The sequence below is a fragment of the Hemiscyllium ocellatum genome, chromosome 11, assembly GCF_020745735.1.
Source record: "Hemiscyllium ocellatum isolate sHemOce1 chromosome 11, sHemOce1.pat.X.cur, whole genome shotgun sequence".
Lineage (NCBI taxonomy): Eukaryota > Metazoa > Chordata > Chondrichthyes > Orectolobiformes > Hemiscylliidae > Hemiscyllium > Hemiscyllium ocellatum.
In genome coordinates, this window is record NC_083411.1 from 98,107,442 (window position 1) to 98,134,402 (window position 26,961).

Genomic DNA, 26,961 nt, shown 5'->3' on the forward strand with positions numbered 1-26,961 from the left:
GGAAAAAGGCCAATTTTGACGGTATTAGGCAAGAACTTTCGAAAGCTGATTGGAGGCAGATGTTCGCAGGTAAAAGGACGGTTGGAAAATGGGAAGCCTTCAGAAATGAGATAAGAATCCAGAGAAAGTATATTCATGTCAGGGTGAAAGGGAAGGCTGGTAGGTATAGGGAATGCTGGATGACTAAAGAAATTGAGGGTTTGGTTAAGAAAAAGGAAGCATATGTCAGGTATAGACAGGATAGATCGAGTGAATCCTTAGAAGAGTATAAAGAAAGTAGGAGTATACTTAATAGGCAAATCAGGAGGGCAAAATGGGGACATGAGATAGCTTTGGCAAATAGAATTAAGGAGACTCCAAAGGGTTTTATAAATATATTAAGGACAAAAGGGTAACTAGGGAGAGAATAGGGCCCCTCAAAGATCAGCAAGGTGGCCTTTGTGTGGAGCTACAGAAAATGGGGGAGATACTAAATATTTTGCATCAGTATTTACCGTGGAAAAGGATATGGAAGATATAGATTGTCGGGAAATAGATGGTGACATCTTGCCAAATGTCCACAATACAGAGGAGGAAGAGCTGGGTGTATTGAAATGGTTAAAGGTGGATAAATCCCCAGGACCTGATCAAGTGTACCCGAGAACTCTGGGAAGCTAGAGAAGTAATTGCTGGGCCTCTTGCTGAGATATTTGTATCATCGATAGTCACAACTGAGGTGCCGCAAGACTGGAGGTTGACAAATGTGGTGCCACTGTTTAAGAAGGGTGGTAAAGACAAGTCAGGGAACTATAGATTGGTGAGCCTGACCTCAGTGGTGGGCAAGTTGTTGGAGGGAATCCTGAGGGACAGGATGTACATGTATTTGGAAAAGCAAGGACTGATTAGGGATAGTCAACATGGCTTTGTGCGTGGGAAATCATGTCTCACAAACTTGATTGAGTTTTTTGAAGAAATAACAAAGAAGATTGATGAGGGCAGAGCAGTAGATGTGATCTATATGGATTTCAGTAAGGCGTTTGACAAGGTTCCCCATGGGAGACTGATTAGCAAGGTTAGATCTCATGGAATACAGGGAGAACTAGCCATTTGGATACAGAACTGGCTCAGAGGTAGACGACAGAGGGTGGTGGTGGAGGGTTGTTTTTCAGACTGGAGGCCTGTTACCAGTGGAGTGCCACAAGGATTGGTGCTGGACCCTCTACATAAATGATTTGGATGTGAGCATAAGAGGTACAGTTACTAAGTTTGCAGATGACAGCAAAATTGGAGGTGTAGTGGACAGCAAAGAGGGTTACCTCAGACTACAACAGGATCTGTACGAGATGGGCCAATGGGCTGAGACGTGGCAGATGGAGTTTAATTCAGGGAAATGAGAGGTGCTGCATTTTGGGAAAGCAAATCTTAGCAGGACTTATACACTTAATGGAAAGGTCCTAGGGAGTGTTGCTGAACAAAGAGACCTTGGACTGCAGGTTCATAGCTCCTTGAAAGTGGAGTCGCAGGTAGATAGGATAGTGAAGAAGGTGTTTGGTATGTTTTCCTTTATTGGTCAGAGTATTGGTCAATGTCCTGTCCAGCTGCAACACGACCTCCCAATTGGGAGGTCATGTTGCAGCTGTACAGGACATTGGTTAGGCCACTGTTGGAATATTGCATGCAATTCTGGTCTCCTTCCTATCGGAAAGATGTTGTGAAACTTGAAAGGGTTCAGAAAAGATTTACAAGGATGTTGCCAAGTTTGGAGGATCTGAGCTACAGGAAGTGGCTGAACAGGCTGGGGCTGTTTTCCCTGCAGTATCGAAAGCTGAGGGGTGACCTTATAGTGGTTTACAAAATTATGAGGGGCATGGGTAGGATAAATAGATAAAGTCTTTTCCCTGGTGTCGGGGAGTCCAAAATTAGAGGGTAGGATTTAGGTTGAGAGGGGAAAGATATAAGAGAGACCTAAGGGGCAACTTTTTCATGCAGAGGGTGGTACATGTATGGAATGAGCTGTCAGAGGATGTGGTGGAGGCTGGTACAATTTCAACATTTAAGAGGCATTTGGATGGGTATATGAATAGGAAGGGTTTGGAGGGATATGGGCCAGGTGCTGGCAGATGGGACTAGATTGGGTTGAGATATCTGGCCGGCATGGACAGGTTGGACCAAAGGGTCTGTTTCCATGCTATACATTTCTATGACTTTATGACTCTAAATAATGGCCAACCAGTGATGCCCACATCCTACAAAAGAAATTAATCTTTAGAAAAATTCCAGGGGTAGTTCTGTTAGTGAAAATCCATGCTTACCTAAAGTCCAATAAAGAATTGACTAAGCTTGTACACACCCTTTTAAAAATTGAGGAAAAGGATGTGGAGGGATTCTTTGTACCATTTGGGAAAATAGCAAACCAAATGAACGGAATGAAGGAAAACTGAATATTGCCTATGCAGAGTAGGTTGGTAGATACAACACATTAAATTTATGCTTCACTGTTAGAGGGGATTTTGCTCTTATTCTGGCTATGTACGAGCTGATTCTTGAAGCATAGAGACAGAGGTTCAAAACTTTGAGGAAGCAATCTTAGCAAACTTATACTGAATTTGAAAGAGTAAAGCAAAGTGATTTTGACAAATGGATAGGACATTCGGAGTAAATGATGCAAATGGATCTCTAAGAATCTATTCTACTTGAATGATTTATTTTTTTTGTAACTAGAACCCATTTGAAGGCTGAAGACTTGTAACTTCTGGACAGAAAACAGTCATGATGATGATTATGAACTGATCAATTAAGCTAAACCTATGTTCTATCACACCACATCCAGCTCTCCCCCAAACATGCATTCGTCATAAAATTGAGAAGGATAGAGGTTGGGTCAGAGAAAGGAAAGTGAATAGCCAGGATATAAAAAGCACAGCTGGGTATTCCGCTGAACAGAAATGAAAGTGCTGAGATTGGAGGTGAAAAACCAAAGGTTGAAGTGTTTCCATTGGAATAAAGTGAGCACATTTTTTCAGAATGCTAGAGGTTGTGAGGGAAACCCATGGGCCTTATTGGGGTTTGTGAGAGTGGATTGAAAAGAGATTTCAAAAAGGAAAATACCATTACACACCTGCAGAGCAGGTGTAACTTGAACCTGGGCCTCCTGGCTGAGAGGTAGGGACACCACCAGTTATCCCAACAGCTGCTCAACTGGCCTTGCTTTTTTCCCTTTTACATCTGGAAGTACTATCATACAAACTAACCAGCTTTTCCTATTACCAAGTCACTTGTGGTAATTTTCATCTATTAGCCACAGCATTAAGCCACCGGTATTTTCTAATTAGTTAATTTATATGCAAAGCTTCTGAAGGATCATCTTATCATTTTATATATCCACAAGTGCTCTTACATGCAATTGAATGGTTTTCTTCAAAATAAAAACCAAACAAAATGTGGATGATGTAAATCAGAAACAAAAATAGAAATTGCTGGAAAAACTCAGCAGTTCTGGCAACATCTATGAAGAGTATTCAAGTTTTAGGTGGAATGAACCTTCCTCAGAACATTGTCAGCTGCTAGACCAGCTGATTTATTCCAGCAATTTCTGTTTTTGTTTCTGAATAGTTTTCTTGCCCACTACCAAATCACCTGTGGTAAGTTTTACCTATTAACCATCACATAAATTACACGTTTTCCAACTGAATAATTTTCATGCTAAACCTGTTAAGGGCAATGCAGACATTAAAGGGAGAGGTAGGGAGAGGGGGAAGGAGCTAATTCAAAATGGAGTTGGAAGAGGTGAAACCCTTTTTCTGTGAAAAGTATATTTTAAACATGGAATGCAACCTGATTCATTGGTAATATCCAGAATGCCATCACACAATACCGAATGGCTTATCCCACTATTAAATCATTTCTGGTTCTTTTCATCTGTTAACCACTACCACCAAATCATCTATGTTTCCAAGTGTTCAATTTACGCATAGACTCCATTAAGGGCTATGCAATAACATCAAAGGTGAGGGAGAAATAGGGAGAGAAGGGGATGGTTAAATCAAAATGGAGAAAGGAAGGGGTGAAAACCAATTTTTTTTTTTGCATTTTTTTTCTATATCCAGAAGTGCTCTTGCAGACAACTGAATGTTTTTATTCCCATCATCTATGATATTTTTCTTTGATTAACTACCAAGTAATCACCCATGTTATCCAAATGATAAATTTGTATGCAAAGCCCATTAAAGCACAAAGAACAAAGAAAATTTACAGCCCAGGAACAGGCCCTTTGGCCCTTCAACTCTGAGCCGATCCAAACGTACTGTCTAAACCTGTCAGTCAATTCCTAAGCATTTGTATCCCTCTGCTCCCCACCTACTTATGCATCTTAAATGAAGCTACTGAGCCTACCTCTACCACCTCTGCTGGCAACGCGTTCCAAATGCCAACTATCCTGTGTGTGAAGTACTTGCTGCGTGTATCCCCCTTAAACTTTCCATTCTCACCTTGAAAGCGTGACCTCTCGTTATTGAATCCTTCACTCTGGGAAAAAGCTTGTCTCTATCCACCCTGTCTATACCCTTCATGATTTTGTAAACCTCAATCAGGTCCCTCCTCAATCTCCTTTTTTCAAATGAAAACAAACCTAACCTACTCAACCTCTCTTCATAGCTAGCACCTTGCATACCAGGCAACATCCTCATAAACCTTCTCCGCACTCTCTCCATCAAAGTTGAGGGCCAGGCGGAGGGGGCTTAATCAAAATAGAAATAGAGGGGAAAATAAAACACTGTACACATTGTTGTGCCTACCTCTGTCTATAGGCATTGAGAATATTTGTGGACACTGTGTGCTCCTACTCCAATGACACTCAGATACAAAAATAATTGTGGAAAAGGAGCAGACAGTCAGCATATATGAACCCCTCCACAGCCTGCTGCCTGGACCTGCTAATAGCCAACCTGGTTAGACCCAGGAGAAGTTCCACGAGAAGGTCATCTGACTTGCCCACATCTATCCATATTGGATGCCCAAAAATCAGGAATATGGGATTGAAGTACAACCAAAAGCACAACAAAATACTTCTTCCAATAATCAAAAAGGGGGGCTCAGTTGCCCACAACCAATATATCCTTGGTCCCAGCTCGGCTTGTATTTTTGCTTTTAACAAATCCTGTTTCTTTTTTCAACCTGTATCAGGGATGTCATGACACATCTATGAAACAGGTAGGACAAGAACCCAGGTCTCCTGGCCAAGAGGTAGGGACACTATCACTGTACCACAGGAGCCATCCAACTGTATCCAGAAGAGCTCTTACACAAGTGAACACTTTTCTTTTCTAACACCAGACACCCAAGGTATTTGCTATACCTATTAACTATCACTGGTGTATCATCCATGTTTTCTAAGTAATCAATTCACATGCAAATCCTACTAAAGGCAATCCAATAGTTTTTCCTAAATTATCCCATTCGTGAATGTTCTTAGACACCTCTGGAGCAGGTAGGACTTGAACCGGGCCTCCTGGCTCAGATGTAGGATCATTACCACTACCACAATAGCTCTAGTAAAGATAACATCACTTTTAGGAGCTGTTTATAGGTAAAGTCTCTATGGTCTTAGAGCACCTTAGCACTGCTCTCATTAGACAGAGAAGACTGGTGGCGAGTTTAATCTGAGAGTCACCATTCCTCAGGCCAGGGGGATGAGGCTGAGAAGGTGGGACCTTCATGGAGGCCTCAGCTGGGATGGGAATTGAACTCATGCTGGTGGCATCGATCTACATCATAGAGCAACTACCCAGCTGACTGAGCTAACTAACCAAATCCTTCCTACCACCCCTGCCTAACTAATCTCTTTCAGTTTTTTAAAATTCTTAACCACACGCACAATTACATATTTATAAGCAAAGCATATTATGATCAATGTGAACCATCAATAGCCCAAACAGTCTTGTTTTTTTTCTTTTGTTCTTTTGCTACACCTATGATGCACAACTGAGCAACTTTCCCATCACCAAAATTACCATTTTTGTTTGCATTTTGTTTATCCCCTTTTACTTTTTTAAACCTATTTTCTGATCAACCTATTTAGAGAAGTTATGAGACATCTGTGGAGTAGGTGGGACTTGAACCAGGGCCTGCTGACTCAGAGGTAGGAACACTACCAATGCAAAACAAGACCCTCCCAACTACTCTTTTATTTAAGCTATCTTCTAATCAACTTGTGCAGGGATGTTATTACACACCTGTGAACAGGTGAAACTTCAACCTGGACATCCTGACTCAAAGATAGGGATAGTACCACTACACAAGAACCTCCAACCAACATTGACTTTTTTATATTTGGAAAAGTTATCACACACAACCGATGTGTTTAGCTTCCCACCACCAAATCACTGTCACTTTTTTTTTGTTTTAATTATTAACCACAACCTGAAAATCACCCATGCACCCAATTATAAATTTACATGCAGAGTCCATAAAGAGCAATCCATAACTGTTTTATTTTTTTCTTTTATAATTACGCTGATAAGCAATTTAGAATTGTCAGTTGAGTTCATAGTATGACATACTTGCACTTATTGGAATCTACATATACCAATACACAGCAGCTTGTTTTCTTAAAAATTAGAGTCACAGAGTCATAGAGATGTACAGCACGGAAACAGACCCTTTGGTCCAACTCATCCATGCCAACTAGATATCCTAATCCAATCTAGTCCCATTTTCCAAAGCTTGGCCCATATCCCTTTAAACCCTTCCTATTCATATACCCATCCAGATGCCTTTTAAATGTTGTAATTGTACCAGCTTCCACCACTTCATCTGGCAACTCATTCCTTACACACACCAGTCTCTGCATGAAAACGTTGACCCTTCGGTCCCGGTTAAATCTTTCCCCTCTCACAAGAAACCTATGCCCGCTGGTTCTGGGCTCCCACACACCAGGGAAACAACTTGTCTATTCACACTCACGATGGCTCTCATGATTTTATAAACATCTATAAGGTCACCCCGCTGCCTCCAATGCTCTAGGGAAAACAGGCCGAACATATTCAGCCTCACCCTATAGTTCAACCCATCCAACCCTAGCAACATCATTGTCAATCTTTTCTGAACCCTTTCAAGTTTCACAACATCCTCCTGATAGGAAGGAGAACAGAACTGCATGTAATATTCCAAAAGTAGCCTAACCAATGTCCTGTAGAAACGCAACATGATCTCCCAACTCCTATACTCAATGCTCTGACCAATAAAGGAAAGCATACCAAACACCTACTTCACCATCCCATCTACTTTCAGGGAGCTATGAACCTGCACTCCAAGGTCTTTCTGTTCCACAACACTCCCCAGGACCCTACCATGAAGTGTATAAGTCCTAGTCTGATTTACCTTTCCAAAATGCAGCACCTCACATTTATCTAAAGTAAACTCCATCTGCCAATCCTCAGCCCATTGGCGCATCTGATCAAGATCCCGTTGTAATCTGAGGTCCACTACACTTCCAATTTTGGTGTCATTTCCAAACTTACTAACTATACCTCCTATGTTCATATCCAAATCATTTAGGTAAATGAAGAAGAGCAAGGGACCCAACATTGATCCTTGTGGCACTCCACTGGTCACAGGCCTCCAGTCTGAAAGGCAACCCTCCACCAACACTTTTTGTCTTCTACCTTCAAGCCAGTTCTGCATCCAAATGGCTAGTTGTCCCTATATTCCGAAACATGAATTCTCCTGCTCCTCGGATGCTGCCTGCCCTGCTGTGCTTTTCCAGCACCACACTCTCGACTTTGATCTCCAGCATCTGCAGTCCTCACTTTCTCCTAATCTTGCTAACCAGTCTACCATGAGGAACCGTGTTGAACGCCTTACTGAAGCCATATAGCTCAGATCCACTGTTCTGCTTTCATCAATTCTCTTCATTACTTCTTCAAAAAAAATCAATCAAGTTAGTGAGACATGATTTCACACGCTCAAAGCCATGTTGACTATCCCTAACCAATCCTTGCCTTTCCAAATACATGTAAATCCTGTCTCTCAGGATCCTCCAACAACTTGCCCACCACTGATGTCAGGCTCACTGGTCTATAGTTCCCTGGCTTTTCCTTACCACCTTTCTTAAATAGTGGCACCGCATTGGCCAACTTCAAGTTTCTGGTGCCTCACCTGTGACTATCAGTGATCCAAATATCACAGCAAAGGGCTCAGCAAACATTTCCCTAGCTTCCCACAGAGTTCTAGGTACACCTGATCATGTTCTGGAGATTTATTCAGCACCTTCTCCTCTGTAATATGGACAATTTTAATGTCACCAACTATTTCACCACATTATCTTCCACATGTTTCTCCATAGTAAACACTGATGCAAAATATTCATTTAGTATCTTCCTCATCTCATGCGGTTCCATGCATAGACTGCCTTGCTGATCTTAGAGGGGTCCTGTTCTCTCCTTAGTTATCCTTTTGTCCTTCATGTATCTATAAAATTCCTTTGGATTCTCCTGAACCCTATTTGCCAAAGCTATCTCAAGTCCCCTTTTTGCCCTTCTGATTTCCCTCTTAAATATACTCCTAATGCCTTTATACTCTTCTAAGGATTTGCTTAATCTCTGCTGTCTATACTTAATATATGCTTCCTTCTTTTTCTTAACCAAAACTTCAATTTCTCTAGTCATTCAGCTTTCCCTACACAAATCAGCCTTACCTTTCACCCTGATCTCCTATACTGTCTCTGGACTCTTGTTATCTCATTTTTGAAGTCTTCCCATTTTGAAGTCTTTCCCATATCTGCCCCAATCAACTTTTGAAAGTTTTTGCCTAACATTGTTAAAATTGACCTTCCTCCAATTTAGAACTTCAACTTTTAGATCCAGTCTATCCTTTTCCATCATTATTTTAAAACTAATAGAATTATAATCGCTGGCCCCAAAGTGCTCCCCTACTGACACCTGCCCTGCTTTGTTTCCCAAGAGTAGGTCAAGTTTTACACCTTCTCTGGTAAATACATCCACATACTGAATCAGAACATTTTCTTGTACACACTTGACAAATTCCTCTCTATCTAAACCTTTAACACTATGGCAGTCCTCGTCTATGTTTGGTAAGTTAAAATCCCCTACCATAACCACCCTATTATTCTTACAGATAACTGAGATCTCCTAACAAATTTATTTCTCAATTTCCCACTGACTATTAGAGGGTCTATAATACAAACCAATAAGGTGGTCATCCCTTCCTTAATTCTCAAGTTCCACCCAAATAACTTCCCTGTACAAATCCCAGGAATATCCTCCCTAAATACAGCCACAATGCTATCCCTTATCAGAAATGCCACTCCCCTTCCTCTCTTCACACCCCACCCCCCCCAACCTTTCTATCCTTCCTATAGCATTTACATCATCTGCCTTCCCTGTTAGGTCACTTGCATTGAAATAAATGCAGTTTAATTTATCAGTCCTACCTTGTTCTCTGCTTTGATCTGTTCAGAGATGTTATTACACACTGCTGGAGCTGGTGGGACTTGAATCTATGTCTGCTTGTGGAGAAGTCGGAAGACTCCCGCTGCACCACAAGAGGGACATCCGTCTCATCTTGTTTTTCTTAAATTAGCAACCATGACCAGTAAAAACACTTGTGTATCCAACCGAATGTTTACATACAATGTCTGTTAACTGCATTAAATAGTCTTGTTATTTTTTAAAAATTAACCTATTTTCTAATTAACCTGCTCAGAGATGTGATTACACACCTTTAGAGCAGATGGTATTTGAACTTGACCCTTGCTGGTCTAGGGGTAAGAACACTATCGCAGTGTCACAAGGGTGACACCCAAATAACCTTTCCTTTATAAAGTATTAACCACACCTGTATAAACACTTGTGTATACAACTGAATATTTCCAAACAATGCCCATTAATGTCATCAACTAACCTTTTAAAAATTTTACCTGTTTTGCTCAATCAACCTGTTCAGACATGTTTAAAATCACACAACACCAGGTTATAGTCCAACAGCTTTAATTGGAAGCACTAGTTTTCGAAGCGCCACTCCTTCATCAGGTGGTTGTGGAGTACACAATTGTAAGACACAGAGTTTATAGCAAAAGTTTACAGTGTGATGGAACTGAAATTATACATTGAAAAATACCTTGACTGTTTGTTAAGTCTCTCATCTGTTAGAATGACCATGATAGTTTCACTTCTTTCATATGTAAATCACAAAACTTTTATTAAAAGTTACATTCTCAGGTTAAATGTAACAATTGGTGTCAGCTCAGATAAGATATTAAGATGTTGAAGGTATTAGCCCCCTGTGTTCCCTGTCTGTGCCATAATGTTTAGACTGATTCTTATCTAAAATGTGAGTTAACAGAGTCTTACATGGATTCGTGCAGTTTTTGAGCAACGTACAATGTAACTCTGCAAGTACAAACGTATATGTGTATGTGTGCATGTGGGTTTATGTGTGTGTGTGTATCTGGGGTTGGGGTTTCTGAGTGTCTGAGAGGGAGATGTACGTGTGAGTGTAAAGTGGTCTAAGTCTATGAGAGGATGCATATGAGAGTGTGTGTGTCTGTAGGTGTGTGTGTCTGGGGTGGGGGAGTTGTGAGTGTCTGTGAGAGAGAGTGTAAATGTGTGTGTGGGTGTAAAGTGTCTAAGTCTGTGAGAGGATGCGTGTGTGAGTGTGGGAGTGTATGTATCTGTAGGAGTGTGTGTGTGTGTCTAGGGTGGGGGATGTGACTGTGAGAGAGTGTGTACATGTGTGTGTGAGTGTAAAGTGTCTAAGTCTGTGAGGGAGTGCGTGTGGGAGTGTGTGTGTCTGTAGGAGTGTGTGTGTTTGCGTCTGGGGTGGGGGGTTGTGAGTATCTGTGAGAGAGAGTGTGAATGTGTGCATGAGTGTAAAGTCTCTAAGTCTGTGAGAGGGTGCATGTGTCAGTGTAGGAGTGAGTGTGTGTGTGTGTGTGTGTGTGTGTGTGTGTGTGTGTGTGTGTATATATCTGGGGTGGGGGTTGAGAGTCTTTGTGAGAAAAAGTGTATATGTGTGTATATGAGTGTAAAGTGGTCTAAGTCTGAGAGAATATATATGTGAGTGTGGGAGTGTGTGTGCCTGAAGGAGTGCATGCGAGTGTCTGTGTGCATGTCTGTGTATAGGTGTGTCTATGTGTGTTTGTATGTGTGCGCGCGGGCGTAGCAGTGTCTGTGTGTGTATATATTGCAACGTGGTCACCTGTAGTGTGACATGAACCCAAGGTCTCGGTTGAGGCTCTCCCTATGGGTACCGAACTTAGCTATCAGCCTCTGTTCGGCCACTTTTCGTTGCTGCCTGTCCCGAAGTCTGCCTTGGAGGATGGTCACCCGAAGGTCGGAGGTTGAATGTCCTGGACAGCTGAAGTGTTCCCCAACTGGGAGGGAACCCTCCTGTCTGTTGATTGTTGTGCGGTGCCCACTCATCCGTTGCCGTAGCCTTTGCTCAGTTTCACTAATGTACCATGCCTCAGGGCATTCTTGCCTGCAGCGTATGAGATAAACAACGTTGGTTGAGTTGCATGAATACCTGCCACGTACATGATGGGAGTGTCCCCATGTGTAATGGTGGTATCTATGTCCACACTCTGACAGGTCTTGCAGTGTCAGGGTTGTATGGAGTTGTATGGATATCATTCAGACATGTTATTACACTTGAACCCATACTTCTGGGTCCAGGGGTAGTGACCCTACCACTGCACCACAACAGGCCCCCTGATTAGGGTTGTTTTTTAAAAGTAGTAACCACCACCAGGAGAAACACCTGTGTATATAATTGAATATTTAAAACAACATTGGTTAGCAGCATCAACTCTTCTTATTTTGAAAATATAAACGATTTTTCAAATTAACCTGTTCAAAGATGTGATGACACACCTTTGGAGCAGGTGGGAATTGAACCCCAGAATTTTGATCTACCAGTAGGGACACTACCACTGCATCATAAGAAGGCCCTCCAACTAGTCTTTTTTTTAAACAAGTAACCACAACCTGTAAAAACACCTGTGTGTCCAACTGCATATTTACATATAATACCTATTAACAGCACCAACTAGTCTTTTTTTTAAGTTAACCTATTTTACTAAGCAATCTGTTCAGAGATACTATTTAGACCTCAGCACCAAGTGTGATTTGAACTCATGTCTCTCAGTCCAGGTTGGGGGTGGGGGTGGTTAAGGACATGACTGCCCATGAAGCTAATTGAGTGTTTACATTACATTGCCTGTTAACAATACCAAATAGTCTTGTCAATTCTTTTTTGTTTAACCTATTTTCTAAGGAACCTGTTCCGAGATGTTATTGTGTGCCTCTGGAGCAAGTGAGTCTTGAACTCAGGTCTCTCAGTCTAGGGATAGATAGGTACACCACCTCAGCACCAAGAGAGTCTTCCAACTATTTTTTTTAAACCAGTAACTAGTGACAGTAGAAACATCCATGTGTACAATTGAACATTTATATAGAATGCCTATTAACAGCAGCAACTAGTCCTGTTATCCTCTTTGTGACACTCAAGTCAGCTATGTTCACAGCAGTCATTATTAGTGATTCCACCCAATGTTTCCTTTCATTCTGCCAAGAAATATAATGACAAATTTATAAACTAAAGAAGATACTTCAAAAGACAATGTATATCAAATTATCCCCCAAAATAAGTATTATTTACAGTGATGCCGTTTGAGCTGATTTCAATGCAATGTCTACCAATGTCGTCAGAAATATCTTAGCTATTCAATCTTTCCTACTGTTGGCACTGTTAGGAAATTCAGTCAGACATAAATACTGTCATATCAGAAAGAACAAAGCTGATCCAAAATAAGCATGGAAATAATGAAACAAGCAACTATCCAGAAAGGAGCAGCCCATTCCCTGTGACTGTCTGGTTAGACATAAGACATTTGAGCAGAACATCACTGTTGTTTGACAGATGTTTGGACCAAATAAGTACTGGCTACACACGCTTTCAAAGAGAAGGGCTTCAAAGATCAATCAAAATACTGTACAAAAAACATAGACATAAACAGAGACAGAAAGAGATGCTCACAATGCAAAAATATGCATTCAGCCACACCTGGTCATGTGGGATGTATTTTAGGTAGTTTGCACCTCTCAGTCGTTAAAGTTGCATCATAAATTACAGAACTGAAAATGTGTAAAGTGTGTTTTTAAACATGGATTACATTCTGACTCATTGGCAATGGAAAAGGAGACATGGGACCAGTAAAATAGTGTGGCTTCACCAGACTAAGGATGCTGCCTCAATGCCGACCAACTTTAAGAGATATGGACAGAGGGATAGATGAGTGGCAGTCACATTGACTGTGAACAAGTAATTAACTTATTAAACCCAGATGACTGACTCTTATGAAATAAATTAAAAATGATGGGGTGCAAGTGACCCATACAGAAGGGTGGTAGGTGTTAGAGACCACAATACTCATTCATACTCTCAAACAATACTTCTTGCTGCCCACAACAACTGATCACAAAGAAAACAAAGAGGCTCAGTCTCACAGGCTGTTTCAGAAATAAGGGTAAATGATATTCCTTAAGGGACTCAAGATAAACAGACAAAATAAAGGACAATTCAATAAATGAGTACAGGAAGGCTTGCCAGAAGTAGCACCAGGCATACTTTTCAAACAAAGGAATCAACTTGGTGAGGTTGCACAACATGATCATTTACTCTATGCTACTCTCTCCCCACCCCCACCCTCCTCTAGCTTATCTCTCCACGCTTCAGTTTCTCTGCCTTTATTCCTGATGAAGGGCTTTTGCCCAAAATGTCGATTTCGCTGCTCGTTGGATGCTGCCTGAACTGCTGTGCTCTTCCAGCACCACTGATCCATGACTACTTACATGCCAAGCAGCATAAGCAGCAAGTGATAGATTGTGCAAAGCAATTCAACAACCAACAGTTCAGATCTCAGCTCTGCATTCCTGCCACATCCAGTCATAAATGAGGGTGGACAATGAACAACTCATTAGAGATGGAGATTCCATAAATATTCTCATTCTCAATGATGGAGTCTCAGCACATTACGGCAATATACAAGACTGAAACAGATGCAAGAATCTGCAGTCATAGCGCTGAGTGATGAATCTTCTTGGCCTCCTCTTGATCTTCCCAGTGTCACAGATGCCAATCTTCAGCCTATTTGATTCACTCTACATGATATCAAGAAATGGCTGAAAGCATTAAGTACTACAAACGTAATGGGCCTTGACAACATTCCATCAATAGTATTAAAGACCTGTGCTGTACATTGCCTTTACCCCTGGCCAAGCTGTTCCAGTGCAATAACAACACTGGTATCTACCTGGCACTGTCAAAAATTGTCCAGTTTGTCCTGTCCACCAAAAAAAGGTCAATTCCAACCTGGCCTATTACCACCCCAATCATCAGCAAAGTGATAGCAATGTAACTGACAATACTATCAAGTGGCACTTAAACAATGACAACCTGCTCACTAACATTCAACTGGATTCTGCTAGGTCTACCAAGCTCATGTATTTGTTGTGATTTGTTCCAAACATAAAAAAAGAGCTGAACTTAAAAAGGAAATCAGGGTGACAGAAATATTTTATCAAGTATGGTATCAAGGAGCTCAAGAAAAACAGGAGGCAATGGTAATCATGGCAAATCAAAATCACTAGTTCAGGGTCCCTGAACATGATTGTGATTATTGGAGGTTAATATTCTCTGCCACAACATGTTACTACAGGAATTCCTGAGGGTAGGTATTTTCTAATCAACCTGTTCATAGATTTTATTACACACTTCTGCAACTGGTGGGACTTGAAGCCAGGCCTCCTGGCTCAGAAAGTGGAACACTACCATGCATCAGAGGAACCCCAACCCTGAGAATAGTTCCTAGGCACATCCATGGCCTTCCCTGCATCATACGGTCAAAGTTGGCGATGTTCACTAATTATATTCACAATGGTTAGCATCATTCACTATTCCTCAAATACTGAAGCAAAACTTGAAAAACATCCAGACCTGGATAGACTGATGGCAAGTAAAATTCGTGCCACATAGCATTAGGTAGTGATCTTCTCCAAAAAGGTAGAATTCAACCATTATCCTTTGAAGTACAATGTAATTACCATCACTGAATCCCTCATTATCAATATCCTAGGGATCACCACTGACAAGAAACTGAATTGGGGCATCTACTTAAATACAATGGGTGTAAGAGCAAATCAGAGATTAGGAATTCTGCAGCAAATAACTCACCTCCTATCTCCCCAGTGCCTACTCTCCATCTACAAGTACAAGTCAGGAACATAATGGAATAGTTTCCACTTTCTTGGATGAGTGCAGTTCTAACAAAACTCAAGAAGCTTGAAACCAAACAGGACAGAGCTGTCTGCATGACTTGCAGCACATATAACACCTACAATAATGACTTGCTTCAAAATAAGCATGTCGCTCAATAGCCGCAATGTGTACCATCTATAAGATGCACTGCAACAATGAACCAAGGCACTTTATATTGCACTTTCCAAACCCATAACTCTTCCATCCAAAAGGTCAAGGGGCAGCATATGCATGGGAACATCACCACCTGCAAATTCCCTTTCTATCCACTCAGCATTCTGATTTTGAAACATACATTGTTTTTTCAGTGTTGCTGGCACAAAATAATGGAACTCCTTCGCTAATAGCGCTGTGGGGTTTACCATCACCATATAGTATGCAGCTGTTCAGGAAAGCAGCCCTGGTCTAACGTGATCACCAACATCAATGCACTAAGTAAATAAAAATGTGTGGAGTGTAATATATCAGATGGCGTACTGTATATTTGGGACAGCACAGTGGTTAGCACTGCTGCCTCATGATGCCAGGATGTGGGTGGCATTTGCATGTTGTCCCTTAGTCTGTGTGGGTTTCCATCGGGTGCTCCAGTTTCCTCCCCAATTCCAAAAATATGCAAATTAGATGGATTGGCCATGCTAAATTACTCCATGGTGTCCAGGGATATGCAAACTTGGTGGATTGGCCATGGTATATATGGGAACAGGGTGGGGGTCTGAGCCTGAGTGGGATGCTCTTCAGAGGAATTAGTGCGAATCGGTGAGCCCAATTGCCTCTGTCTGCACTGTAGGGATTCTGTGAAAGGGATAAACGTTTTGTGAAGGACAGGTGGAGAGAGAAATCAAGTACTTTTGCGTGGAGGAAAAATGCAATTAGGAATTCAGATATATAACTCTTTTAAGTTTGCATCATACTGTATATAGGGGTGGTTAAGAAGCTGTTTAGCATGGTTGGCTTCATTACTCAGATCTTTGTGTATCGGTATTGGGATTTATGTTAAGGTTGTATGGGATATTGGTAAGGCCTTTCTGGAATTCTGTGTCCAGTTCTGGTTGCCCTGTTATAGGAAGGATATTATTAAGCTGGGGAAGGTTCAGAAAAGATTTACCAGGATGTTGCTGGGAATGGAGGGTTTAAGTTATAAGGAGAGGCTGGATAGACTGGGATTTCTTTCACTGGAAAACAGGAAGTTGAGAAGTGACCTGAGGGAGGTTTCTAAAATCATGAGGGATATGGATGAAGTGAATGGCAGGTGTCTTTTCCCTCGGGTGAGAGATTTCAAGACTATGGAGCATAATTTCAAGGTGATAGAAGAAAAATTTTAAAAAGACATAAGGGACAATTCTTTTCACGCAGAAACTGGTTCATGTTGAATGAAATTCCAGCAGGTAGGGTTACAATGGTTAAAAGACATTTCGATAAGTACGTGAACAAGAAAAGTTTGGAAGGATATGGGCCAAACTCAGGCAGGTGGTAGTAGTTTAGTTTTGGGTTATGATTGGCACGGGCTGGTTGGACTGAAGGATCTGTTTCCATGCTGATATGACTGTATGACTCTAAGAAAGATGCTGCTAAGAGCTAGTTTTCAGTTCAAAAATAAGAAAACAGAACAGACAGAACGAGGAGTGTTTGCTGGTAGATTTGGATTTGGAAGACTCAAGCTGAGTGAAATTATTTTTGAATGGACACTTAAAAGTTTTGACTGAGTATGGCAGGGAGAAGTGAGCCTGCTGGACTGCGGGCAATGGCATTCGGCTTCTTCTGATAAAGCTGAACATCTGCTGCAGGAATGCTGTGCACAGTGCAAAGCATTAAAAGACATGTCTAGCTTGCACCAATTAGTTATGAGGAAAGTATTATTTATTTCATTTGATAGGGAAATGAGAGTTTGATGTATTAGTTGTCTATTCAGTAATGTATGATTGTTGATTTTAGTCAATTTGCTACAGTGAGAGTGTTAAGACGTGATATTTTATTCTTTGGGTATTTCTGTTGTTTGGGATATCCTTTGGTATCAAAAGTTATTGATCTCTGTAGGGGTTGTAAGACCCTGTACACAATACAAAACACAAGTACAGTGACTTACAATTGCTGTTTTATCAGAAGGCTTTATGCCTTATGATACTTAAATGCATTGACAGATCAAAGAAATTCTTAAATATGCATACTCTAGGGTATCCCACATTGATCTCATTTACCATGTATTAAACAACATAATATTCCAAAGCAGTGCATTTGTTGAAAGCCACGTCCTGAGAGAAGGAGGATGATCATAAGATGCCTCAATAAGTGCTCACTGATAAAGATACATGATAATGAGATTTTTTTTTTAGATTACTTACAGTGTGGAAACAGGCCCTTCGGCCCAACAAGTCCACACCGACCCGCCGAAGCGCAACCCACCCATACCCCTACATATACCCCTTACCTAACACTACGGGCAATTTAGCACGGCCAATTCACCTGACCCGCACATCTTTGGACTGTGGGAGGAAACCGGAGCACCCGGAGGAAACCCACGCAGACACGGGGAGAATGTGCAAACTCCACACAGTCAGTCACCTGAGGCGGGAATTGAACCCAGGTCCCTGGCGCTGTGAGGCAGCAGTGCTAACCACTGTGCCACCGTGCCGCCCTAGATTCTGGGCTCTCTGATCAGCAGACATTTCACAAACATTAGATTAGATTCCCTTCAGTATGGAAACAGACCCTTTGTCCCAACAAGTCCACAGTGACCCTCCGAAGAGTAACCCACCCAGACCCATTCCCCTACCCTATATTTACCCCTGATTAAGGCATCGAACACTATGGACAATTCAGCATGGCCAATTCACCTGACATGCACATTTTTGGATCATGGGAGGAAATTGGAAATCCCTGAGAAAACCCACACAGACAGGGGAAGAATGTGCAAACTCCACACAGACAGTTGCCCAAGACTGGAATTGAACCCGAGTCCCTGGTGCTGTGAGGCAGCAGTGCTAACCACTGAGCCACAGTGCCACCCATAAATGGTGGTCAAGTGATAAGGACACTGAACTAAGAAGTTTGCTGCTACAAGCAAAAAGGGGAAAATTTCTGCTTCAAAGTTTCTCCAGTTAGTCCAGTGACAAAATTAAGTTAGGAAAAAAATCAGCGATAACCTATGATCCTTAAGCAGTACCTCCCAAACCCGTAAACTCTACCACCCAGAAAGACAAAGACAACAGATGACTTGGAACTGTTCCTTGACTGGATTAATATTCTGGCACAGCCTTCCAAGTAGAATTTCATTGTGTATCTACACCATGAGGACTGCAAAAATTCAAGAAAGCAGTTCACCACAATTTTCTCAAAGGCAGTTAAAGATGGGCAATAGATGTCAACTTAGCCAGTGATGCACATAATCTTAACTTAATAAAAATTGTTACGACACATCTCTATGTCTGGCAAAGGAAGTGGTAAAACAACAATGGTGCACGCACTTTGCGAGTATAACTTCTGAATCACTTCAGTGATTGGATTAAATTCCCATCACTGGGATGCTTAACGAGTGAGACAATATTTGCGATTAAATCTAAAGGCATTGCCTTCACCCAGTGAACAGTTTACCATAATTAACACCACATTAGTTGATTCATTCACTTCGACAATTATAAACACAGTAGATGGGTTCAATCTACTTGAGTACACCAAATGTAGCTCACCATCTTTTATTCAAATTCATATTTAAATGTATAAATCTATTACAAATCTGTCACTATTGATTATGTAAGCAGTCATCTCAAATACTGATTACACTTCTCATTCCAAAATTGCTAAAATAGCAATGGAGCAGAATAAGTGAATGTCATCATGAAAATAAACAGAAAGAATAAAAATACATTCTCCAGCATAAACTTAAACTTTCAATTACAAATCTACTATTTAGACTACTGTGGGTATGAGCAGAGCTAATCAGCACTTCCCTGGAATGTTGTAATTTGAAGAAAAACAGTGATTAAAGGAAGGCAGTTGACGTTTGTCTCTAAGGAGATCATGTTTGATTATTTTTTATTATACAATTACATAGGGTGTGTTTCTCAATTATTACAAATACAAACAAACACAACATCTGCTTCCAAATGCCTTACAATTATTAAGTGTGCAAGGTAGATTTCTTGAATACTTCAAATTGTTATGTTGAAATGTGCACACAACATATTTTTATGGAGTCATTTCCCACGGTTTGCACGCAGCCAATTTTAAGCAAAATCAAGGAAGACTGCAAGCTTGACACATTTCGGCTTCACTTGAGCCAGACAGTCTTCACAGGATTTTTTTTTAAAAAAACATGCCTAATTGACTTGTTTCAACTTGGCCAAGCCAGACACTGGATTTAAAAAAGGGGTGGAGAAGTTTAAACTAAAACTGTTAAAGCAAATTCTGCATTGATCTAAACAATACAATGTGATGCCTAAACTAATAAGAAACGCGTTTATTAAAAACTAAGGGCTGGATTGTGCCAATATTTGGTCTGTGTCAATCACCTCAGGGGGTCTCCTATCCACAGCCTCGTGATGGGCTTGTGAGTTAATCTAAGGTATCCTTCTTTATTCCAGGTCAACTACTTCCTTACTTAATATACCATGAAAGTTGGTTGTTTAAAATCAGCCTGTACATTTCAGACCAGTAATCTCTCTGTAACAGACTGCCATAGGAAAGAGATGGAAACACTCACAAACTCTGGACCCATTCTCCCAGAACAAGAGACCACCCACGCGCTCTGCGCATGCGTGACACCCACCTCCGCGGGTCACAACCGTCGTTTTATTGCGCAAGCGCAGCAACGGCGCGGGTCACACTACATTCCCCAGGGGGCATTGCGCGCAGCACCCGGATGAATGCTGGTCGGGGAGGGTTGAGGTAAGTGGCAGTTGGGTTTGGGTCTTATCCAGGCCGTGGACCGGGGGGGGGGGGCACAGCTCGTCACCAACCGGGGCAAGTTCCTTCACCGAACCTTAGTTCCTCAGGCTTTGGCCACATCTGGAATGAAGACCATAAGAATGCGTCGTTTTCGGGAGTGGGCTTGTCGAAAGTTTGAAGTGAAAGAAAAGTATAAGGAGTTAGTGGGGGAGGGAGGGGAGGGGAGGTGACGGGGGGGGGGGAGTGGCCGCCGGATGGCAGAGCAAAGGCAAGTGGAGGGAGAGGAGAGGAGAGGAGAGGGTTGTAGGGGGTGAGCCGGAGGGAGGGAAGGGCGGTTGGGAGCTGTTGTAAGGAAAGGGGAAACGGGAAGGGGAGGGAGTTTGCCGAATAGGAGGAGGAGCCCTTCTCTCCTCTTCCCCCCCCCTTCCCCCTCCCTGCCAGCCCCCTCCCTTCCCCCTCTTTCCCCCCCTGCCTCTTCCCCCCCCCCCCGCCGCCTCTTCCCCCCCCCCCCGCCGCCTCTTCCCTCCCCCCCCCCGCCGCCTCTTCCCTCCCCCCCCCGCCGCCTCTTCCCTCTCCCCCCCCCGCCGCCTCTTCCCTCCCTCCCCCCCGCCGCCTCTTCCCTCCCTCCCCCCCCGCCGCCTCTTCCCTCTCCCCCCCCCGCCGCCTCTTCCCTCTCCCCCCCCCCCCCGCCGCCTCTTCCCTCTCCCCCCCCCCGCCGCCTCTTCCCTCCCCCCCCCCCCGCCGCCTCTTCCCTCCCTCCCCCCCCGCCGCCTCTTCCCTCCCCCCCCCCCCCCCCGCCGCCTCTTCCCTCCCCCCCCCGCCGCCTCTTCCCTCCCCCCCCCCCCCGCCGCCTCTTCTCTTCCCTCCCCCCCCCCGCCGCCTCTTCCCTCCCTCCCCCCCCCCGCCGCCTCTTCCCTCCCTCCCCCCCCCCCGCCGCCTCTTCCCTCCCTCCCCCCCCCCCGCCGCCTCTTCCCTCCCTCCCCCCCCCCGCCGCCTCTTCCCTCCCTCCCCCCCCCCCCGCCGCCTCTTCCCTCCCTCCCCCCCCCCTGCCTCTTCCCTCCCTCCCCCCCCCCCTGCCGCCTCTTCCCTCCCTCCCCCCCCCCCCCGCCGCCTCTTCCCTCCCTCCCCCCCCCCCGCCGCCTCTTCCCTCCCTCCCCCCCCCCCGCCGCCTCTTCCCTCCCTCCCCCCCCCGCCTCCTTCCTTTCTCCCCCCCCCGCCACTGACACATTTCCTGCTGCTGAGGCACCTTGTGCCCCCACTTGGGCATCCTGCCTCACCCCTGACCCATTTCCACTACTTTGCCACCCCCTCCAGGCCCCACACTTCACCTTGCGCTATCCTCTCTGTTCTCTTCTCAGTTCTACTCTATTTCTCCCCCTGACCACTTTCCTCAGGCACCTCACAGCACTCTGTGACCCATTTTCTCCAGTCAGGCACATCCTGTGACCCCCACATTTCATCTTCCATTTTGCGCTCTGTTCTCCCCTGTGCCCCACCGACCAAGTTCTCGGCCTACCCACAACCTAACGATCTGGTTCTTGCTCTCTCTCAGCTGCCCCCTTCTCCCCACAACCCACTGACCTGGTTCTCTTCTCTTTCCCCATGCCCCACCCACCTGTTTTTCCCCCTTCTCAGCCTCCCCACACCCAAGTGACCCAGATCTTGCCCCCCAACCCCAAGAATGCCTGGCCCGACTCTGCCTTCCCTTCAATTTGAAGGGAATGTGGATGTGGGAAAGAGCAGGTAGGTTAATGAGGGAGGGAGGGAGGAAGGAGAAAAATGGAGGGTGACAGATGGAGGACCGGTGAAAAGTGGGCAGCTGAATTGGTATTAAAATGTGTACAACAAATGCATCAGAACGTAACTGAGGAAATTTTGAATTCAATGTTTGATGGAAAGGGGTCACTGGGTACCACCTAAGTTCCAAACTATTGTTTCTCAAAACCTCTCCATTTTCTATGCAACTAATTACTTACCAGTTAGTTAGGTAGACTAGAATAGCAGGAGAACGTGAGCCCTGCAGATGCTGGACATCAGAGTCGAAAAGTGTGATGCTGGAAAAGCATAGCCAGTCAGGCAGCATCCGAGGAGCAAGGTTGGAGGTGGTTTTGGGGCGGGTGATGTTGATAGGTCAGATGGAAGGTAAAGTGGATAGGTGGGAAGGAAGATAGACAGACAGGTTGGACAGTTAGAGGGTGGTGCTGAGTTGAAGCGTTGGATCTGGGATAAGGTGGGGGAGGAGAGATCAGGAAACTGGTGAAATCGACATTGGTCCCATGTGGTTGGAGGGCCCCAGTGCGAAAGATGTGTTCTTCCTCCAGGTGGCTAGAATTTGGCAGTGGAGGCAGCCCAGGAATTGTCCTTGACTGAGCGGGAGGGAGAGTTGAAGTGTTCGGCCACAGGTGGCAGGATTGATTGGTCAAGAATAGCAATGCTTGCAACTATTTAAGTTCTCAAAGTAGTAGGAAGTGAAATGTGAATCTTTCTGATGATCATAATTGAGGGACAAATAGGAATTGGAATAATTTTCAATTAGAGATAATGTCTAAATTACCTTAAACATCAGAAGTGGTCCCTGGTGCACCCAATAGTGACATATTTTAACTTGGTAATTCTCTGGAAACATTTCAAATGTTCTCCCTTTGTTAAAGGTTGAACATTCAGGCAGGTTCAATGAGCTACATCTTTGATACAAACCCTTGCAGTTGGTTGGTTGTACACTGTAGAGAGGTGTCTAGATCTGTGAAATGCTTTGTCTTAATGTTGTTTTTGTTTTTGTCGACAGTGTTAAACTTGACCTTCAAGCCATATGAATAATGCAGACTATAAAATGCGTGGTTGTGGGAGATGGTGCAGTTGGGAAGACCTGTCTTCTCATTAGTTACACAACAAATGCTTTTCCTGGAGAATATGTCCCCACTGTGTTTGATAACTACAGTGCACAGATGACTGTGGATGGACGAACTGTAAGCCTGAACCTTTGGGATACTGCAGGACAGGAAGAGTACGATCGTCTGCGCACTCTGTCCTATCCACAAAGTAATGTCTTCATTATCTGTTTTTCTGTTGCTAGTCCTTCCTCCTATGCCAATGTCCGTCATAAGTGGCAACCAGAGGTTTTGCACCACTGTCCAAATGTTCCTATACTTTTGGTTGGTACGAAGAAGGATTTAAGGAATGATTCTGAAACCATGAAAAAGCTCAAGGAGCAAAGCCTCTCTCCAATAACGATGCACCAGGGAGTGACCTTAGCGAAACAGATCAGAGCTGTTAAGTATCTGGAATGTTCTGCACTCAATCAGGATGGGATCCGAGAAGTATTTGTGGAGGCTGTGAGAGCAGTCCTTTACCCTCATAAGAAGAAGAAAAGTAAAAATTGTGTACTCTTGTAGCCTGAGGGTGTGAACATCTTGGTTGCACGTAGATTGGAAGCATACTTCGAAGCCAACGTATCAGCTGTGCTTCAGAATGCATTGTGGTGTAACACAAGAATCTTGCACAAAATAAGTTTGTATGACTGAAACTGGAAACTGTCAAAATGCTGCTTTATTTGCTGGGTGTTTTTACAGAAATGCAGACCCTCCATGAGATTTAATCTGAGTAATGGCACTGGACTCTAGCTTGCAATCTCTGAGCTGGACTGAAAGCTTGCCTTTTAGAAGCCACTTTAAGGATCCCCTTTTTTTTAACGGATCTTCCTTGTGCTTTTTTTTCACAATTGTCTTTTGGTGATTTTGGAGGCCGTGGTTTGGCTGCTTTGCTATTAACAAACATTTAGACATTCTGTTCAGTGTTTTGTTTAACAAATTGGCGACTGCTTTTTTTTCCACTACTCAGGTTTCAAGTTAATATTTGCTTTTACAGATATTTAATCATTGGATAACAACGCAGTTGAGATTTCGCACATTAGCTCTGAGAGCATAAATGGGCACGGCAAATTATTTCTATTTAAAACCCTGAATTGGTATCTGTTAGTTTTAATCCATATTAAATAATGATATACAAGTCCTACAAGTGCCATATGTATTGGGACTATCGATATGGTTCTGGCAAAATAGCACGGTTTTTGCACAATATTCGGTTATTTTGTACAATAACTGAAAAATGACAGTATTCATTTAAAAAAAAAACTGTCAAACTTAAATTGGTTAAGAAAAGATCTCAGATGGCTCTCCTGTAGTGTATTTATGAAATTGTTTACTGTAGTAATTGAATCTTCAATAGCCCCACATACATTGGTACATAGAAAAGCTGTGGTAAAGTTCACTGGGTTTTGTTGTAAACCAGGTTTTTTGTATAAATTGAGTATTTTGATCACTTGACAATTTGAGTTAGTTTATAGCTCCAATCACTAAAATAGATTGCATATGTTTAAACACATTCTCTGGCAACGTGTCCATCTTTGAATGCCAGTCATAGCTTTACATTGCACAGCTGTAAGGTCTGACAAGGTACGGATTCAGGGGTCATTGTGTTCAGTTTAGACTTGCTTGCAGGTATGTAAGTAAATTGCAGATGGTACTGACATAGGACAAAGGGAAGTTAACCAAAAACCTACTGACATTTTCCACTCCATAACAGCTAAGCTGTTTGAACTGTTGGGGATCAAGGTCTGAATTGTTTGCATCATATGTCTATTTCAAATAAGTCTCTTCAATAGAGGTTTTATTTTTATAGAATAGGTGCAGATCTGTGCACAAATGTATTAAATGATTTATGACAAGACCACTTAAAAAACCTAGATGCTGCTGTTTCTCAAAGCCTGATCGCTCACTCATTTTGGGCTTTTCCTAACTATTTCAATTCCAACTCAAACATGGATAAGTACATGTGTACTTTTTTTTTACCTTAAAGCCTTACCATGAATAGAACCATCAAATCTTTTACATCTTAATCTGGTTTTTTTTTTGAAAGATGGTTAACCTCAGCTCTCTCCCTTTGGGAGTCACAATATGACTTTGATATTGAACTGTTCTGAAAGAAGCTCTTGCATTGGAGCATTGTTTTAGATCTGTTCACTTTTCTTCTCGGGATAAGCATGTGACCTACTGACAATAGCTTGTTGGGAAAATGCATTGTAAAGAAAAGCCAGCAGTGGACCAACCTGGACTGGGTACAAATGATTGGTGTTTGAGAACAAGTTAATGGCCTTGGTTGGGAGGAGGCATGGAGTATTGAGCTCATGATCAATATGAGAACCTTGTTTCTCAAGTCACTAAAAAAGATTCAACACTTTAGTGCTGAGTTTTCTTTGAAATGATTTCTCATCTTTGTTTAAACCAAACTTTGCATGTACTACATACTGCATTTATTAATTTGCTAGTAACACTTACTGAAAAGGCCTATTTGTGTACATGTTCTAGCCAAATTAATTTTAAAATCTCATTTGTGATCCAGTTTGTGCCTATCAGTTATTGGAATTGGTAAAGTGATGGCTGTTATGCTGCCATAGAGGAAAGCACTGCAGCTTTTAAAAGGACTGTGAAGCATCATTTTGTCTTGTCATTATCACCACACTGTAACCATGGTCAGTGCTAAAACTGTGCACTAGAAACCTGAATTATGTTTTAAATGTTAAATTAGGACTGCAATATTTTGAGATGATTCATACAAAAATTGTACTGCTGAAATAAAATTTTCATTTGTTTATAATTGGAGTGTCTCATTCCTGAACTGTGGGCCAAATGGAACAGTTGCTAATTTTCAATGTTACTTGTATAAAATATTTATTGCAGCACAAATATAGGAATGGTATGGGGGGGTGGTTTAAGCCAATAATTGAATTGATACTATCTTATAAATGGATCATAGTTTATTTTGCTGAACACTAGTACTTAACAATTGCTTTTACTGACCTATATTTATGCTTGTGTTCCTGAATTGCAACTGTTATTTTTCATTGCTAAACTTCTGCCAAATGCAGTCATGGGAATCGTATTGTTGTTTCAGTATTACTCAGATGGATGCTTTGCAATATTAGGACGTTTTGTTCCTCTGTTTGTATGCAAAACAAATTGCATACCAGTTGCCTTTAATTGTTCTCGCATGGATCTTGTATTTCCAGCAAAGAAATCACTAGCTAGACTTGTATTGGATTTTTAAGTTGCAGTCCATTCGTATAACTTAATGGGAAATGGTGGTAAACCTTCTAATGTTTGTCTCAACACATGAGCAATGCTCAAGCTTCCAGTCAAATGATTTGGGTAACTTGGAGACTAAAAGTTCATCTGAGTTCATAGTTTGAGCTACTCCAGGGTCATATGATGTGGCTGTTTTGAGGAAGACAGCATATGTTGATTCGTCCTGAAATAGTTTACACTGAGAAAAATGTCTTTTCAAAATCTTATTGCATTTTGGGATCATCTAAACGATGCTGTAGTTTTTCCAAGCATTATCTCTCAAATGTAGAAACAACTGCATGTTGACTTTTTAAATCAGAATTTTATTAAGCAAAAGTATTACAAGATGTGGGCCCAAGACAGGAATATGGAGTTAGTCCGCAGATCAGCCATGAGCTCATTAGTGGAACAGGCTTGAGGGCTGAATGGCATACTCCAGTTCCTATGTGGACGGATGGGAAAGACTATGGATCGGTCGAGAGGAATGTGTTGAGTTGGAGGCTTGGGACAGGAAATAAGGAAACGGTGAAATCCACACTAATCCCCTGTGGTTGCTGGGTTCCAAGGCAGAAGATGAGGCATTCTTCCTCCAGGCATCTGGTGGTTAGGGTTTGGTGATGGAGGAAGCACATGATCTGTATGTCCTTGG

The 26,961-nt window shown here is 42.6% G+C and overlaps 1 protein-coding gene across 3 annotated transcripts; it reads left to right on the top strand.

The window, feature by feature from the left end:
• Window positions 1-20,144: 20,144 nt before the first annotated feature.
• Window positions 20,145-25,845, top strand: rhogd (ras homolog gene family, member Gd). 3 transcript variants are annotated; one of them, XM_060832744.1, is made up of 2 exons: window positions 20,145-20,193; window positions 22,979-25,845. In XM_060832744.1, exon 2 carries the CDS (start codon window positions 23,010-23,012, stop codon window positions 23,583-23,585), a length of 576 nt encoding a protein of 191 aa, XP_060688727.1. In that variant the 5' UTR covers window positions 20,145-20,193; window positions 22,979-23,009; the 3' UTR covers window positions 23,586-25,845. The 3 variants fall into 3 exon arrangements, with proteins under 3 accessions (XP_060688727.1, XP_060688729.1, XP_060688728.1); XM_060832746.1 differs by lacking the exon at window positions 20,145-20,193 and adding an exon at window positions 20,273-20,383; XM_060832745.1 differs by lacking the exon at window positions 20,145-20,193 and adding an exon at window positions 21,616-21,936.
• Window positions 25,846-26,961: the final 1,116 nt, after the last annotated feature.

Bases quoted from the DNA above. Each gene is read 5' to 3' on its own strand.
- rhogd (XM_060832744.1), top strand. From the start codon at position 23,010: ATGCAGACTATAAAATGCGTGGTTGTGGGAGATGGTGCAGTTGGGAAG.